The sequence below is a fragment of the Pogoniulus pusillus genome, chromosome 17 (genome assembly GCF_015220805.1).
Source record: "Pogoniulus pusillus isolate bPogPus1 chromosome 17, bPogPus1.pri, whole genome shotgun sequence".
NCBI lineage: Eukaryota > Metazoa > Chordata > Aves > Piciformes > Lybiidae > Pogoniulus > Pogoniulus pusillus.
In genome coordinates, this window is record NC_087280.1 from 11,053,669 (window position 1) to 11,072,204 (window position 18,536).

Here is an 18,536-nt window from a genome sequence, read left to right on the forward strand (position 1 = left end):
CCTTCACTGCTTTGATCACACCCTCCTTGTTGGTGAGTATCAGGTCCAGCAGTGCTCCTCTCCTAGTTTACTCCTCCGCAATTTGCATCAAGAAGTTATCACCCTGGACTGTGGCTATCCAGCTGATTGGGCCTTGCAGCAATTGGGTAATTAGAATCCCCTATGAGAACCAGGGAAGCAGCTGCCAGCTGTCTGCAGAAGGAATCATCAGCTTCCTCATCCTGACCAGGTGGCCTGTAATAAACACTCACAACTGTATCATCCCATCTAGCCTGCCCCTTGGTCCATACCCACAAACTCTCTACTTGCTCCTCATCCTCCCCTGGGCAGAACTCAATACATTCTAGTTGCTTCTTCACAGAACAAGCAACTCCACCACCTCGCTTTTTTGAACTAAAGAGGACACAGCCATCCATGATCACGTTCCAGTCATGTGAGCCATCCCACCAGGTCTCTGTAATTGCCACCAGATCATAACCCCCTGAGGGCACCTGGACTTCTAACTCCTCCTATTTCTTCCCCATGCAACAAACATTGGTGTACAGGCATTTCAGGGGTTGAGCTCAGCATGACAGTTTTACCCTGACAGAGTGGGAGACACCATGAGACTGACTGCTTTGCTGTGTTCCTTCCATACTGATGGGCAATGGGCTGAAGGCCCTTGCTATCCCTTCATGCATCCAGCTGTGGTGTGCAACACCCCAGCTTGTCACAAGGAGGCCTGATTACCCCCTTATTCTCCCCTCTGGAGTGCCTGGTTGCTGGGTTGCTGCACATGCTTTGCTCTCAGACAGCACTGTTCTTAGCTGGTGGGGATTGAGTTAATGCTGCTAGTGCAGAGGAATGCAGAGAGTCACCAGCTGAGGACATGGCGACCTGGTGAAACTGCACATTCTATTGTGGAGGAGTGGCTCCACTGTTTGATTTCCTCATAAGAAGAACTCCATAGAATTCTCCTTATGTATCTTCCTGAACTGGAACCTGGGAATTACCTTACTCTTTCTTCAATTTCTACTAAGGAGAGAGACAGACAATACAAATCAAACCCAAAGTCTCATCTTGTGGGAAGAGCCAAAGACAGACAGTCCAAGGGCAAGTGCAAGATTGCATCTGCTTTCAAGTTGTCTTACATGGCTATGATGTTTGAGCCAATAACATTACTACACTTTGATGTCTATTCCCAAGCAGTGTGAGCACTGTCTTCTTGAATTCATTTGGATGCCAAGGAATGCGAGCAAGCTGCTTGGATTCTATAACATTTTTTCTGCCAAAGGCAAGCCCACTTTTTGGCAACCTTCTTTAAACATCTTCAGGGCTTTTTGTTTATACATCTGTGAAAGACTATCTTTAAGCAATGCGCCAGGTTGCTCACCTTGGCTTGGGTTGAGAAATGCCTTCACGTACAGATGACCACAAGCTATTTGTGGAATTTTCCAAACTATCTAAGAAGTTGCTGAGAGATGCCCTGTCTGTTCAGTTACTCATCTGCAGCACAAACAGATCGAGGTGACAGTGAAGTTCTTGATTTCAGCCCGCTTCTGGGAGTTCAGGTATTATTTAATGGATAGAAGAGGAGAGGACCTGCTTGATTCATATTTGAAAGAAATATGTCAAAAGCATTTCCTGTCATATTTAAGTTTAAACTGTTAGAAGTAGACTTGCCTGATGTTTGGCAGGTTTTCTCATGATGCTTAGATCCCTGACATTATAACTGCTTCATGCTTTCTTCTTTTGTATCATAAAACACTTTCCCACCTCTGCTGGATTTGGTTGACTTAATTTTAGTGATTAGAAAAGGGTTTGTAGCTTCACATCCTGGTAGTTGGTGAAAATATGACACTAGGTCTTGGCTTTTACTCCAAAGTGCCAGAAGATTAAGGAATATCTGAATCATTTGGAGTTCTAGTCTTCTTGACTGCCATTGACTGGGGAAGTAGAAGAGATCCTCAGGGATGAAATCTTACTTTTCTGCTCCCTTCAGGATTTTCACATAAGTAAGGAAAAGACAGCATGTTCTGTATTGCAGATCTTGCACATTTCTAATGAATCTCATCATGGTTTTTATCTCATTGGCTCTTACAGGAAAAAGATCCTGAAGAAAATCTGCCTTTCTATATGACTATTCCTGCTCAGGGCTGTCCTTCTATAGTCCTTGCCCTTGCATGAGGTTATTTACAAATGTGAAGCAACAAACATAATTAACTGGATTGACACATATGTTTCTCAGAAATCCTCTCCAGCCTTGAAAATTTTGTTACATGTATGTGCTGCTGGACTATGGAGGTGCTGCAGACATGAGTTTTACAAAAGCTGAGAATCACACAGTTTCAGTCATTCTTGACTTTTCTCAGGATGCTTTTTTTCCTGTATAAGCTACCAATGCCTCTTGCACAGAAAAAATATTCTTGCAGTATTTTTCCTGCTTTTCTAAGTTCCTAGATCTGAATTGTTCCTGTCATTAAGCCTGTCTTCAGAAAACTTTTGTCACCAATTGACTCCTGCACTGAGTAATGTTTTTCCTGTTTCAGGAATGGAGCCATACAGGTAGCTAAGAGTCAGACAATGAGATGTGTGTGACTACAGAAGGCATTACTTTAAAGGATAGAACGCACATTCCTTGCCTTTGCTAAAGCACTGCATTATTCACTGATTAAATGCTTAACTGCAAAATAATGTGTCTTGATAGCAGCTGATTGCCCTCTTAAACTAGTAGACAATCTCAATTCAGCCTCTCAATGCTGCTGTCCTCATATTATCATCCTATTAAGGAATTTAAAGGAATATAAACAATTTTATACATCAGAGATGAGACATTCAGCCTGTCCTGTTTGGAGGCCAGCATGAGGTCACAATTTTGGCTCTGCAAAAGCAGAAATTTTATTCCTTTGATGTTTGCTTGAGGGAAATCACTGCATTATCTGAACTCTTTTCAAAAGAGGAACTCTAAGACGAGGTGAACTTGCCCAGAATTCAAGCTGGTTTGGTCGATCACATTTTCTCCCTTTAGTTCCCACCTGGTAGAAAGCAAACTTCTGTATAGATTTCAGGAGTTTGTGCCTTCACTTGCTATCTAATTCTTTTTCATACCCATTCCTTTTAGTTGGTTCTTTCATCCTAGTGATAATAAAGCTCATAGACTAAATGAAGTGAAACCTACCCAGGCAAGTTCATGCCCTCACGCATCGTCTAGACTGGTTATTACTTTGGATTTTCCCCCTAGTGTTTTGGAAGGTGCTTTGAGTGGAGTGCTTAATCTTAAAAGACATCTGAGCGGTCCTTGAACTCAAGTGTTTTCAACAATGCACTGCCAGTAATAAAGCACTCTGAACAGATTCAACCAACCAGTGTGTGTAAAAATCAATTTGTAACATGACATACCGACTACTTTCTCTCTTTTCAGACTTGGCCTCGATAAAACGTCGCTGGGCACACTGCTAATTGAAAATGCCTTGTATCATGGCCGCAACTACCTCTTCTCTAACTCGAAGACCTATTTCAATGTAGCAGTGGATGAGAAAGGTCTCTGGATTATATATGCCTCAAGCACTGATGAAACTATAATAGTAGCACATATTGATGAAGAAACATTTTCAGTTATTCGGCATATCAATACTACGTATCCCAAGTCCAAGGCTGGTAACGCATTCATAGCCTGTGGCATTATGTATGTAACTGATACAAGGGATATGACAGTAAGTTTTGCTTTTGATTTACTGAAAGAGAAGCAGATTGATGCAAGGTTTGAGTTACGGTCTTCACAATCTGTTCTTGCTATGCTTTCATACAGTCTAAGAGATAAGAATTTGTATACGTGGGAGAATGGGAGCTTGATGATATACCCTGTACATTTTGGCAGATGAATGTATTCCAAAACATCATATAGGGGAGCCATCTTCAACTGAAGAGATTATTTAAAGCTCTCTAACATACATATGGGGGGTCTCTTGGCAGGATTTTCTGTTCACTGATGGTGGTGCTTACGAGGAAGATCGGGCACCTTTGTATAAATACACATCCAATTATCTATGCCATTCTCATCCTAAAAGAGCTGTTCTGTATTACAGCTTACAAGCAGCATAGACTTGCTTTTGTTTTCCCCTTGTTACTCATCTGATAATTATATCTAATGTACACTGATTATTCCATGGTCACGTGCTCAGCAGAGGCTATTTATAACTTTCAGTTGCAATCATCTTAACTGCAATCATTTTCTAGGCAGTGATTGTGGTTTAGTACAAATGTCTATCTGTGTACAGATACCTTTGTCACTCACTTAATACTTGCCACTGATTCTCTGTGAACAGTTGTGGGGTTTTTTTGATAGACAGGCAGCTGTTAAAAATAATACGGATGGGAAGTTATTTAAATAGACAAAAAGCAGAGAGCTTCAGATTTGACAAGTCTGGTGAACTGTTACATAATCAAAAGCAAAATCCAACCCAGGTACAAGGACAATGGGAATACTGACATTGATAAATATTGAATGTACATGAAATTTGGTTTAGTAAATGGAGTGTGGGAAGAAAAGTAATGAGGTATAAAATTGAAGATTTAAATTTAATGATTAAAATTCCCTTTCTAACTGTTTTGTGTTGCTGCAGACTCTTCCTTGCTTCTCACTGCCATGTAAATGACACCACTATAACTTGCTTATAACTAGACTTAATTATAGCAAGATATGTTTCCAAAAAAAACTTTTCTCCACCTTCATGCATATAAATGAAATAAAAAAATGAAGGGTATACTTTTTTGCTGTAATTCTGAGAAATAAGTTATCTGGAGCATGAATGCATATTTTCATCGTAGAGCTTAGCGACTTCATTTGGTTTTAATTCAGAGACTGCCCATTTACATTCAAATTTTTGTGAGCTAGAGGTGAGAAATAATAAGAACTTTTTGATTTTCATTTTGTCCTGGTATTTCAGCTTTCTAAATTTAACAATGAAATACAAATCCCTAACATTACTTTGTGTACCCATACTCAAAATCACAGTGCTAGAAACCCCTGCCTGACCTTCTGAGCTGCCTGTATGTATTGGTAAAGTTCATGGAGCTCATCCAAATATTTAGAAGCAAAGGATCACTTAAATGATGAACTGTACTGAGCTGTTTAATACTCATGTGACACCCAGATACCATCAAGGGGATTAATGCATCTGGGAACATGAATGCCTGCTTCTGCTTCTACCTTGACTAGCAGATGCACTGGAAAAATACCTCTGCCACAGCTGAAGTGTGTGATATAGTGATGGCTGGGCCTGGGCTGCAGCCTCTCTTTGCAGCATACTTGCTGCTATCACTAAGGCTAGAACTCAGGCCTTGCATGCTAAGGAGGGAGAGGCAGAGGGAGACAAAAGTGTATAATGAATACTTTGAACTGGTATATACACTGGATTTCGTTTGTCAAGAATTCAGTCTATACTTACAAAGAGTACAAGAGTTCAAAATTTACCAGCCCAGACTATGATTTTGCCTTTGGTGGGCTGTGGGATTTTTTGGTTGGTTGTTTTAGATTTTATTTGGGTTGGTCAGGTTTTTGTGTATGGTTTGTTGCTTTGTTGTAGTGTTGTTTTTTGTTGTTTTTTTTTTTCCCCCCAATTATGTTTTTATAGAAGTTGAATTATAGCACTATTAAAGTAGACCTTTTTTGGCTGAATAAAAAAAGCTTAGTAATATACTTGGGCAAATACAGTTCAGGCACCACTCAGATCGACCCCTTGGAAAATGGCCAGCAAATTCTGTCTCTTCCCAGTGGCAGAACCAGGCTGTTCTTCTTGCAGCTGCCTTTGCTGGAAATGAAGAACTAAATCCTATTTAGCTTATGTTTTTCTAGGACAGCTGGAAATAAAACACAAACAGATAGAACTTTTTATCTCAGTGGAGACTGAAGTTAGGTTATAGCTACCGCAGGCAGTGTCCAATCAATCAACTGGAGGTTCACTTACATCTATTTACATGTACAGAAGAGTTCTAGATTGGACTGTTCCATGAAATAAAAGTAATTTATTTAACTTACAAAGGGAAAACTAAACAGTGACATTTATGCTTCTTTCTCCTCATACTTCACAGCCTGAAATTTAAAATCACCTTTGAAGAAAGGTGCTTTTTATTCTAGTATATTTTACAGTACAGCACAGACATCAAAGTTTTCATTAGAGGAATAAGACAGTTTGATAACATTTAAATATGCAGACATCCGTTCCAGTCTCTTAAGACCATGTTTTTTGTTTACAACAGAAAAATACATCTGACAACAGTAGCTAGTTATATTACAAGCAAACAATATTGAACTCTGCATAGTTTATACAATATACTGTGGTAATCATTTAATTACCAGTTTTATCCACTATTTACTAGCTGGCCACATAAAGCCTGACATTCATCTTAAATGTGGCATATGTTCCATTGGTATTCTCTTACCAGCTTCATTTAATGAAGTCTTTTCTGGACAAATGAATTTCAAAACTGAAAGCTGAACTAGAATCATGGATGTCTTCACCACAAACATTTAGTGCTTACGATACATTCCCAAAGTAAAGGCAGGTGTCCAATAGAAAACATAGCTCTCAGAATGACAGGAAAACAGTGTGCAAATTAAAAAACATTGCATTTTAAAATGTGTTGATGTGCAAGTTACAGTATCAACGGTGCATTAATACTAAAAGGAGAAAATAACAGCATAAAATGATCAATGTCTCACAGTACGTTCTTGATTGCACATGTTCCACGGCGTTTGCATCCATTACACTTCCTTGTGAAAATCATATACATGGAATACCCTTAATTAAACTAAACTATTTTACAATGAGTTGTACACATGCTTCAGTTAGTGGGAAAATCAGGAATAAAAATAATCACATCAGAAATGCTTACTGACTTGTAAAGCCACAGTGCTTGTTAAGTGACTGATAATCATCAGAATCTTTACAATACACTTAGTAAACGCAGCTTGTTGGGTTACTGAGCACTAACCCCACCTAGGACTGACTGTGCTGGGTTTAATCCTTTGTTACAAAACAGTACATGCATTTCCACCCCAGCGATCCCTATGGGCATACTTGATACATATCTGTAGTGGAAGCCTTTTTAAATATTTTTTCCCCATAATACTTAATGCTGCAGTAGCTGCTTTGAAAGGAAATGGAATGTTTCCTTTCTACAGTGTGTATCACTGCGGTTTTAGCTACCTAAAGGGACATTATATAAAACCAGAATTAGTTCACATAACATTACAGAATGTCAAAAATGCCTGAAGGTACATTAAAAGCATTGGGAAGAACCCTCATTTTCAGTGTGCCATCTGCTCCACAGGAGAAGATACGATTGCCTTGCACAGTTTCAATCTGGGTGACACCAGCACCAATATTTCTGAAAATGGACTGCTTAGCATGCTCATTTTTAAATGAATGAATTAGACTGTAGCCAGTCAGTCTCCACACCTGTATCAAAAGAATGAAAAATGACAAAAAGACATTAAAAGATTTGTATTTCTTTTCTAACATTTCAGATTCCTGGCTGTTCTCAACCCTATTCAGCAAAGACAAAAGGCAAATTTTGCTGTCTACTAGCAACAATTAAAAGTCCAAGCGTTTGGAGAGGCTGCTGCTGAGGCATAAGTTAAGGCAGGGTAAGACCACCTTAATGTGGACCTGCTGGGTACTTAACAGGGTACAGCTGCCCTGTGTTACCTATCAGTGGTGCCCCTCCCACCTTGAAGTGGCAGAAGTGGGAAGGTGGCATTTTTATCCAAGATGGCTATTGTGAGTTTGCCAGATGCTGGAGATGCTTTTTTTGCTAAGGAGTGCTGTAGAGACTAAGTGGCATAATTAATAAGCATGCAGAGTACAGCCGCCTGAGCTGTTCGTTGTGTCCCAAGTCACAGGAACCCTCAGCAGGACCAGGGTAAGAAGTGTGTAGAGGCACAGCAAGTGCCAATGAAACAGTATGCAGTCCAGCTACCAGGAAAGGCAAGGAAGGACTGTAATTGTTTACTGTTGTTGTTTTGTTTGTTACTACTATGACATCTCAATGGCCATCTGGGGCTACAACATCAAGAGAAAAATCAATACTTCGGTGTTACAGAAACTTTAAGCTATGATGGAGTTACTGATTACCCCCTGAATTACAAAGAGAATACCCAAGAGAAAAATAAAGCTAAGGATTTCAGAATCATGCACTTGGCATTATTCACTTAAAATTCATCTGTATAAATTTAAAAAGGCTGTTTATTCTTCTCTAGTGGAGAAGAAAACCTACATAGTATATTTAAGTTTACATTATAAACATCAGGCAAGCATCCCATTTATCAAACGTAGGCTTGTTTTTTTGGGAGTTTGTTTTTGGTTACCTCATTCATTTGGTTATTTACAGCATGCTGATCAACCGATGGCAATACACCACTTCAACTAAATTCTCTTCCTATACAATTCAGCTCCTCTGACAGCTTACCTTCATGTTACCTTCTGCTGAGCCTGTAACAAAGTAGTCCTCAGAAGGATCCAGTGCAAGGGCCTTAACAGCTGATTCATGAGCATGGAAGGTGTAAAGGATTTGTCTCTGTCTGATGTCAAAGATGCAGATATATCCCTTCCTACCTCCAGAAATTAGCAGTTGATGTTTAGGTGCATACTGAAGTACTGTGGCACCGTGATCATGGCAAGTGAAGGCTGAAGAAGATGGATGTCAGAATTGAATAGATTTGAAACTGTAAGTACCTTTTAATATTAAAATGTATCTCTTGTATAAATTGTTATCTGAGTATTTTCTAACATGATGGGCACATTTCTTCATTCAAGTGAGGTCATATCAGCTGACAGCTTTTGCTGTGATAAGAGTTATAGATCTAGATGGCATATCATGCTGTCTTTATTTTAGCTTATAGGAACATACCTGGCTTAAAAAAAAGGAGAAAATGTGAAATGCACCATCCTAACTGCAATTAAATTCCTGAATTATAAAATCAGTTTAGCTGAATAAAAAAATGACACCCTACAGATATCAGTATATTCTACTTTCCTAATCTGTATTTCATAGGAGCCCTGACTTGATTTCTCTAACATGAGGCTGAGCTTCTTGTGTAATTCAGGAGTTTAAAAATTGAATCTTAGAATGAACCTGTTATTTATTCAAGTACTGCAGCTGCTTATGAAGGCTGAATTTGCTATATCAAAAGTCCAGGATATTATATTTGGATTTGTGTATTTTTCTTTCACAGTGCAACATGGCAGAATTTTGCTTTGGTTTTTACATAAAGGTGAAATGACTGAACTTGCTCAAACAGACACAAACATCTTTTTAAGAATCCAGTCTCAGTTGTGAAGGACAAGGAGAGTAGATAGGAGTCACTTCTACTGTTCCATACAGTTAACTCTGTGCTTCAACAGAGTGCTGGATAAATTGTCAGTTTAAGTGAAAACCTGCATACATATAAACAGTTCAATAATCAACCTTAACTATTCAGCTGTCAGGTTTTCTTTCAGGACTATGTATTCAGATGTTTCAGACTTGATTAACACTGTCACAAAACTAGAGCTGGGTTTGACCTTTTTTACTTTTCTCTACAGAACAGACTCACATCAAACCAGAGACTACAGTGAGTGGTGCTCCCAGTGCACATGTTAGTATGCAACATGTATTTAGACCAGCTCCCCAGTGCAGACTTTCCCACTGCCCCCAACACATGTTGTTATTTCCCTAGTCAAGAAGAAGCAGAGGTTTAATTTTCACTGCAATACTTACCATGAATAAGACTGTTAGCAGATGAAACCAAAGTGTCCCAGAGGCACACATTTCTGGGGGGGGGGAAAAAAACCCTGTCATTATAGCCTGTTACTAAGTGATTCATGGGGTGTCATGACTCTAAGCATTCACATTTTATGTCAAAGTCTGGAAGGGAAAGCTGAACAAGGAGCCCTTGACTCTTCAGTGACTGGAGAGCATATGCAGAGAGTAAAGAGCTTTAATTTTTTATATGCTTTTTTATGCTCCTTAGTGGAACTATACTTTCTGCCTTTAAGATCTGTACTAAGCCCTAGGTTGTATTAAGAAACTGTAGATATTTTTTTTTCAGAGAAAAATTATTATCTTGCCTTTGCTGAACATATTTCTCTCCTAGCAAGGGCATCACAGCAGACTAGTTGCATTTGAAATACACCTTGAAAAACTGGTTAACCATTGATGCTCCTCACAAAACTACGTTTGAGAAACAAGCAACTGAAGGAATGGTGGTCAAAGAAACCATCTGCAAGTTCAAGCTGTAGCAAAGCTTAGAACACTGAGCCTTAAAATGCAAGCCACACATGAATGCAAAAACCCCAGCAAGTTAATGAAGATGAAGAGGCAGCTTTGGTGAAATTCCTTAGTGTTTCTTTAAACACACCTGTTATCATTGGACTGTCCTGATGTAGCAACTAGACTTGAAGAGGTTATAAATGCAAAGTCACTTGTGGTTTTACTGTGGCACTGCCAATTCTATTAAAAACAAAACAAAAAAAAGATGACATCTTAGCAGTTGTAGTGTGCAAAGTTACTATCCAGGCTGATGTCACTGACAGCATAGCACAAGTCTTTTTAAACAAGGTTTAAAAACTGATGGGCAATGCAGTTTGACACTTCAGAGAACAGAGCAATGGATTAAAAATCTAGCATAAAATGTAACACATTCACAATATCCTGAATATCACAATATATCATAATAGCCTGAATTTCATTTAAGCATAGCCTACATGTACTGTTAAGCAGTGAGAAGAACTGGAAGAGCTGCAGTTGTAAAGCTATTTCTATCACCTCTGATTTCTACTGTAATCAAAGGTAATGCTAAAGTAGTCTTTGTAATTACAATGCAGCTTATGGTTACTGCACAATTAGTTTTCCAAAGATGTATCACTGAAACTCTACAGCTGTTTTGATAAAGTATGCAAATTAAAAAGCAGCAAAATTAAACCTGTCTCATTGAAACTCTTGCACTCTTAGCCTGACTGAAGTCCCAGTGACTTAACTTTCCTCTATAAAAACAAAACGACAACAAACAAAATTCTGTTTACTTACCAGATAGGGCTTAGGATTTGAGGTGGTTTGATTTACTTGCCAGATACTTAGAAATCCTTCACCATCAGCAACACCACACTGCAAGGAATGAACTGTATTTATTAGCACAATGCATTAGCTACTAAATGTTTACTTTCTAATAGTTACCCGTTGATTTCAAGTCCACGTGAAACACTAAACCATTGCTTGCATGTTAAATATCAACAACGATTGTCAGGTGGAAAACCATACTTTAGAAGCCAGTGAGTTCACTGCTGATTGTTTAACGATTGATGTTCTCTTACATACCTACCTCTTTTCTGGCAATGGAGGCTTTTGAAGTGTGGAAGCTTATATTTCAAATCCTAATGTTAAATGCTATAGCTTAGAGGCATCATTATTACTGCATGACTCTATGTTAAAATGCTTAGTAAAGCAAGATGCCAGAAATGCATGGCAAGAATGAGTATGTAAGAACAGTACTATATAATGAAAGATAAAATCACTAAGATTCACTTGTTAACCAAAATGTGTAACAGTTAATTGGTAATTAACATAGTCTATACAGCATATTCTGTATTTCACAAAATGATTTTAGAAATATTTAGAATTATTTTTTACATTTTCTTCCTTTAGTCAGGTTTACAAAACCCAACCTTCCTGTGAAGCAGTGGGGGTCAATCAGAACATCTTACTTGACATTGATTCTCATCTTATGTTAAGATTGCAGTATCTCAAAACATAATCAAAACACAAGTTTTGAAAAAGCTTAAAGGAGATTTTATGCTGGGAAATACTTCCAGCTATTTCTAAACGTTGACTTTTACTGTTCTATAGCTTTCTGACAGTACTATCCAGACTCCTTTAATTCACTTTTTATGGCTTTTAACTGTAATGAAATTGAAAGTTTTGTCAGTAAGATGCAGACACGACTTAGAAAATAACAACAGGCAATACGAAAAACTAAAGAACTGGGTATTTCTCCCTATTTTGTTCTTTGTCCACTCTGTTTTGTGCATTCCTCATACCTTACAGAGCCATTTACGGCCAAAGTGTATGGCTCTTCTGCCCTCTGTGCTCTCCACTCTACTGCAGTGTACTTAGAGTTTTGAGGTAACAGGTTGTATTTTTATATTTTTATATAGATCTTATAGATAATGCATTGTGTCAAAACTTTATCTTGGCCAGCATGCAAAACGTGAAACACTTCCTGAAGACTGCTGCCTTGACTGAAACAAGTTTGCCTCTACAAAACAAGTAAGTGTTTAATTTTCTTTTCTTTTTTTTTTCTCCCTGTATGTTCAATTCAAAAAGGTCCCCACATGGGAACAGAGATTTCAGAACAGGGAGAACAAAAAGTCTGAAAATGCAGCAAATGGGATATGGGATAGCAATGTAAAGCTGGCAGAAAGGAGAATAAGAGTCAGCATTTTATTGCAAAGCCTCTATATGCTGCAAACGTTCTATGAATCATTCTAGGACTTAACAGTTTTGTGTGCCACCAGTTAAAACTGTTGTAGAGGTTACAGCCTGACCAAATGTGTCCTTATGAATTAATAAAAAGGGAAAAATCCTAAATATTCTACTAACCTTATTGCCCTGGGAATTGAAATACATTCTTGTAACCCTGGCATTCCCAGCCTGCTGGAAGCATACCACTTGCTGTGGCCTTGTCCACTCAAACATTCGAACACTGCCATCTTGTGCACCTGTAAGATCTAAAAGACAGACGTCCATTATACCACTCAGTTTCACAGAACATTAGCTACTCTCTACGAGTAAGTGAGATTCACTTACAATACTGATGGTCTGGATGTGAAGCCATTCTCTTGACGTTATTCAGGTTTCTTTTAATAAGCTTCATATAAAACAAATAAGAATTATTTTTGTTGAAAAATGACACCCCAGTCTTTAATTTTCTTGACACTACTACACGGTGAGTGTCCCCCAGTTAAAAAAACAACATTATGCTAACATTACTGACATCTAATTATGTTTAAAGCCTGTTTATGACAGCATTTTAGACATGAAATTTCAAATAGTATTATCTCTGTTATGACTTAAGCACATGCTGAAAGGTATGCTTTGTCTCAGTACAAGAATTTAATGCCTGGGATATTGTTCTGGTTTTGGTTGTCTTTTTTTGTTTGTTTGTTTTGTCTCCAGAAACTCCAGGTCCTGCCTCAAAGTTCCCTTGTGAAAAACCTGATTATGCTATTAATTTTCTATGTCACAATAGCTCTATGCCACAATACAGAAAAAAAACACTTACTTTGGCCTTCTTTTTGGGCAGGTGGGTCACTGTAGGCCTTTTACATAAACACTTTATTATAAGTCTGATGACTAATGCATACTGTCTCTACTAAATTATACACTAGTAAAAAGCAGTCCTGAGCTGCACTTGAGAAAAGTACTTACCACGCCAGCTCCAGTGCTAGTCTGACCACTGCCCAACCATGGCATGGATGAAGATGGCTGTATCTGATTCACTCCAAAAGACGGTGCAGTTGACTGAGTCAGTGTTGTGGTAGAACCACGAAAGTCATCATCAGAACTGTAAGAGAACAGCATTGTTCTACTTTAAAAACAAATGCTTCTTTGACAGCAATGTTGTTTGCTTAGTTCATTGTCAAAAGCCCAAGGGCAATGGGTAGAGGAGGTGATTATAATGAGACTTATAAACTGTTAATTCCCGCACTTACATTGCACAACTCTATCCACGTGCTTCAAAGCCATTGATGTTTAACCCTAACAGATGATTTAAACTGTGGTAGGCTGATGTTGAGAATAAAAGCTATCTTAAGAAGAATGATGTTGGAAAATTCCTAACCTGTGTGTCTGTTTGTATAACTGCTCTGTGCCAGGGAGCATGGTACAGATGAGTGCTTGCTGCAGCTGATAGTAATTCAGGCCATTGCATTATGCAACTAGCAGCAGCTGCCCAACTAGCCTCAACACTGCAATGATGCAGATATAGTTTCTAAGGTAGCACTTCCTTTAGTAGCCTATGCACTATGGCACTTCATTGTGCAGTTCAGACCCCTCAAATCCTTATTTTTTCCATATGTAAAAACAAAGACAGTAATTATTCTTTTGCCTTCTTTCACTACTTTGTAAAGCAATCTGAAACCTGCTGAAGAAGATTAATTAACCTTTTTTGTGTGCTCCACTTGCACTTATGCAGCTATTATACATGCAGCCTCACAATAAACCAGTACTCTTAATATAATTGCAAAGACCAATCCTACCTTTTAGATTCTCTGTCATATTCCTCCCCAATCCATATAAATGACTGAGCAGCCAGTAGAGCTGAAATATCAAGTTCCTGAACATCATGTGTAGATGCCAAAACGATTTCATTGCTGTTTGCCTGTGCAGCACAAACAGAAAATTTATACGAACTATAATTAAGATCTTTTTATTACAATTACCTGTAATATTTGAGGCTTACCTTATTAACTGCAAATGCCATTATCATATCTGATTCTTTGTGAATGATTTTTGCTTTTCCTCCAGGATAGCCTAGATCTGCTTCAACCTACAAAACATTTATAAGACATTTCCATTAGCATGAAAATCCATTTTGTAGTGGTATATTCAGATTGCAAAAGTTTATACAAAATTCATGCAGGAAAAGTTCAGTGGCCTCAGCATTGTTTAGGAAGCTAAACTTTAGACTTCTCATACTTTTTGGTGTTCTAGAAGTCAAATGTTAGATTTGAGTGCAAGAAACACAAAGGTGTGTGTGTGCAACAGTATTTACAAGGTGTTCAGTCATCTCAATTATCAGGACATCCAAAGTTAATGCACTGATTAAAAGCCTTCAAGACAGACTACACAGAACATAGAGCTTCTGTTAGTCACATTAGTGAAAGAAGAGCCAGTTCCACAGAACTTTTAAGAATGTACTGTAGGTTTGGGAGAAGGGATACTACCTTGTTTTTGTGATCTTCTGCTACGCAGTTTTGTTTGACCTGCTCCACACGATCTTCTACAGACTACATAACATCACACAGTCACAAACACAAAACACATGCACAAACAAATATAAAAAAAGAATGAAACATTCCAAACTAGATTTTAAAGGCCACTCTGTCAGTAAATGATGACAAGCGTATTTTAACTTTTATAAAAGCCACAGAAACTAAGACAGGAATCTAAACAAACTCACTTAAAATGTAATGCCTCCTAGATGAGCACAAAATGTATGATATAGTAAATAAATGGAGGAGTAATGCACACACAAACTCCACACTTAGAGGAATTGTTAAAGATATTAAACAGTATACTTATTTTCCATGGCACTTAAGTGTTGGTTTAAATGTTCAGTTGGAACTCATTACAGTTCTAACTGATACAATTGGTAAAGCCCCATATTATATATTAGTATATAATATTACTCTTATATGTATATATTACTCATGCATATATACATATATGCAAAGTACTAGCCCATCTAAATGTATTTTTCAATATGATACACAGAAAAAAAATTATGAATATTCAAATTTACTTATTACCAATATTAAAAATGTTCTGTTTCTTTATTAGGAAAGTATTCAAATATATAAAGGTAAGGTGAGATAAGTCTTGTCTGAAAATATTTGGTTCAGTTGGTATTTTTATAAACAATGTGACAGTCATGTTGATTTAAAAAAGAGTCCAAAGTGTTAAATGAAAGAAAGGAAAGGAAAATACCAACAAAAACACAGATAAAAATAAAAGAAGACTGAGGAACAGTTATAGCTGAGCTTTCCTTAAAAAAAGTTCCACCCTTTGTTTACCTCACTTTGCTTTCTTTTCTTAGTGAATATATATCTTATGAAAGTCTCCTGAAGAAGTTCTTGCTTCACAAGAAAATGCCAGAGCCTTTTTGCTGGAAGAGCTGAATAATCCTTTGATCTGGATAAAATAGAAGTAGGGGGAAAGGGAGAAAAAGCTTAATTATAATTAAAGGTGTCAACCCCCTGCCCCAGATCTTAAGACAGACTCTGAATGACTTCAAAGGTAACTCCAGTTTGGAAAAAAGGCAACAAAAAAAACCCCAACCAAACTTTAAGCACTAATTTGTTCAAGGCAAACATCAAGATACTTTCTTCGTGTGGTTTTTAAAAATAATCCACATTTTGTTACTATTTTCCAAGTATTAAAGTTTAATCTAATTATGTCTATATTTGCCCTCTAACAAAAGTTAGTTTATGCTGGAATTATCCTGATCCTACAAAACTTCTTACATATTTCTTTCAGTATTCAAATACAACTACTTAGTTCATTGATGAGCTAAAAAGAATTAACTGCCTCAGATCTGAGGACAAATATTTCTAAAAAAAAAAGCTTTGCATTTATGTAATGATATTTCAGTAAAATCCTGCAGCAAAGAAAATCCCATGCAAATCCAACATCACATACATGGTTCACTATCTGGATTTCAAGATACTGCAAGCATGATACTGGTCTAAACACGGAAGGACTGGCTTTACAAAGACCATACTACAATATTTTTTCTCTTCTCCTAGCATCTGCATGGATTATGGAATTCTTTTGTTTGCTAAGCTAGGGTGGGAGACAGCTGCTACTGGGGAAATAGTAAAAGGAGTTGAAGAGCAGTCCTCCAATCTTTGCTCTTTCCTTATTTTCCTTTCTCGATGCAGTTGTGAAAACTGAAGCAAAATAAGTAAAGGCTTTTGCAGAAGCCAGCTGCATAAGGAAAAAAGGGATGTGGGAAAATGATTTCTGTGAAGCATTGGCTAGAACCAAGATCTAGACAACCTTCTTTTGGCTGCTTAACTTTAGGCAGAAATAATATTTAGTATTTCTATGATCAAAACCTCTGTTTTTGCTAGGAAAAAGATGCTTACTTGAAAGGTGTGTTTTCAGGTTCAATCATAGCTTTATTGCGGAGAAGAGCTGGTCCTGCCCCTACACCAAGGTCACTAGGATAAGTATTGATGTAATTTGGTGGTGGGCCTTCAAACTGGTCCATTCTGTCTTGAAGAATCTGTTCCCAGCGTTCCAAATTTTTTATTACAGCAATGCCCAATGGTGATGTTACAGGCAGGTCTAAACAGAAGTATTAGTACATTAAGACTTAGAGGGAAAAAAATCATTGAAGTTACAGTTTGCATAAATAATAAAACCATAAAAACAAAGTCTTGAATGGAAATGCACTCACTGGCAATTGTAAAAAATACTGTATTCAATTATTATAATTGAAATAACAAAAATTTAAAAGCAAAGTCTGTCAGAAAGACACTTCTAAAGAACTATAACATAAAGGAGAATTTAACATACCAGTGAATTCCAGACCAGCAATGGGAAAGAAGTTTTTAACGTTGTGCAGAACTAATTTTACCATTGTCAGATGCAGAAGAGCCCAGCTGTATAAAAAGAATGGATTTTGCTGTGTTAAAACCATGTAAACACAGTTTTCTGCAGAATATTTTTTCCTTCTACCAAATACACAGATTAGAAAAACACTGTTGTTTACTGGACACACAGAGGAAGCTTCTAATAAATTAGCTGTGCAACATAAGGGTGCCTCTGAGGGCACCTTCCTGTACAGATAGTATCCTCTTCTCTCTTTTATGAATGCCAGATTATTTTACTCTTTCCCTAGTTGTGTCTATGGGTGAGCCTCTGCAAGACTGAAAAATAAGTGCAAGCCTCCTGAAACCTCTCATGAAATTCTCCATGAAATCATGATTAATAGAGACATTTGCTGAGTTTGGCATTCATAGCAAAAGCTTTAACACTGCAAGTCTCACAAATATTAAAGATACAAGTCTCCATGTCCTGTAAGGACTAAGGAGTGACTTGCAGAGCACATAAAAGACTCATCATTGTTCTCCATTAGTAGAATGCTGAGGTCATTGTCTTTATTTCTTTTTATCTTGCAACATTTTATCTTATCTTTTAAGTGTTCTATTTAATCTGTTCCTCGTTCAAAAACTAAAGAACATGCTTGTAATCAGGAACTGTGGTACCTCGTGTTCTTTGGATCTTAAAAATGAAGATAGGAGATGTTATTTATTTTTTCTCCTCCCCCAAAGCAAACCCCACACAGCTCTGACTTCCTAAACCATTTTTTTGGCAAGTGTTGCTGTGAATAGAATCTGTCGCTTCTATAATCCTATTGCCACAGATACTAACGTCATTTGACTTAAACTGGACAGTCCAAAGGTCCTGCCTTTTCTTTCATTTGTAAGAAAATTATATTCACACAATTATTCTGAAACACTGGCAATTTCTGCCGACCTGTAAGAATTGGCATCTTTGTGTTCCTGGATCTGTACATCAGAAAGGAAAGCATCATCCTCTTCCTCATCACTGTGAATGCTTTCATCGGAATCATATATAACACCACTGTCTGATAAAGGAAGAAATGGCTGCAACACAAAGTAAAAGTCTGCTGTAAGAGCAATTTTTTTATCTCCTAAGAATCAACTCTTACTCTAGCTACCCTTGTCACAGAGTTTAAATGACAAGTTAACTTTTAAGTTTCCCTAACCCAA

At 37.6% G+C, this 18,536-nt stretch overlaps 2 protein-coding genes across 6 annotated transcripts in view; one reads left to right on the forward strand and one right to left on the reverse strand.

Moving 5' to 3' along the window:
- The window catches only part of GLDN (gliomedin), an 83,930-nt gene extending 79,344 nt beyond the window's left edge, over positions 1-4,586 (forward strand). For both annotated transcript variants that reach the window (XM_064157630.1, XM_064157629.1), the window contains exon 10: positions 3,401-4,586. In XM_064157630.1, coding sequence (XP_064013700.1) covers positions 3,401-3,860 — 460 coding nt within the window. In that variant the 3' untranslated portion in view covers positions 3,861-4,586. The remainder of the gene's footprint in view (positions 1-3,400) is intronic.
- Positions 4,587-5,983: 1,397 nt separating this feature from the next.
- The window catches only part of DMXL2 (Dmx like 2), a 50,326-nt gene continuing 37,773 nt past the window's right edge, over positions 5,984-18,536 (reverse strand). For 2 of the 4 annotated variants that reach the window (XM_064157626.1, XM_064157625.1), the window contains exons 30-44: positions 18,280-18,410; positions 17,317-17,402; positions 16,884-17,085; positions 15,810-15,927; positions 14,961-15,023; positions 14,477-14,563; positions 14,274-14,395; positions 13,444-13,579; positions 12,823-12,883; positions 12,616-12,743; positions 11,047-11,124; positions 10,379-10,470; positions 9,739-9,791; positions 8,449-8,666; positions 5,984-7,439 (exon numbers count right to left, since the gene is read on the reverse strand). In XM_064157626.1, coding sequence (XP_064013696.1) covers positions 7,230-7,439; positions 8,449-8,666; positions 9,739-9,791; positions 10,379-10,470; positions 11,047-11,124; positions 12,616-12,743; positions 12,823-12,883; positions 13,444-13,579; positions 14,274-14,395; positions 14,477-14,563; positions 14,961-15,023; positions 15,810-15,927; positions 16,884-17,085; positions 17,317-17,402; positions 18,280-18,410 — 1,785 coding nt within the window. In that variant the 3' untranslated portion in view covers positions 5,984-7,229. The remainder of the gene's footprint in view (positions 7,440-8,448; positions 8,667-9,738; positions 9,792-10,378; positions 10,471-11,046; positions 11,125-12,615; positions 12,744-12,822; positions 12,884-13,443; positions 13,580-14,273; positions 14,396-14,476; positions 14,564-14,960; positions 15,024-15,809; positions 15,928-16,883; positions 17,086-17,316; positions 17,403-18,279; positions 18,411-18,536) is intronic. The other 2 variants (XM_064157628.1, XM_064157627.1) reach the window with 1 other exon arrangement.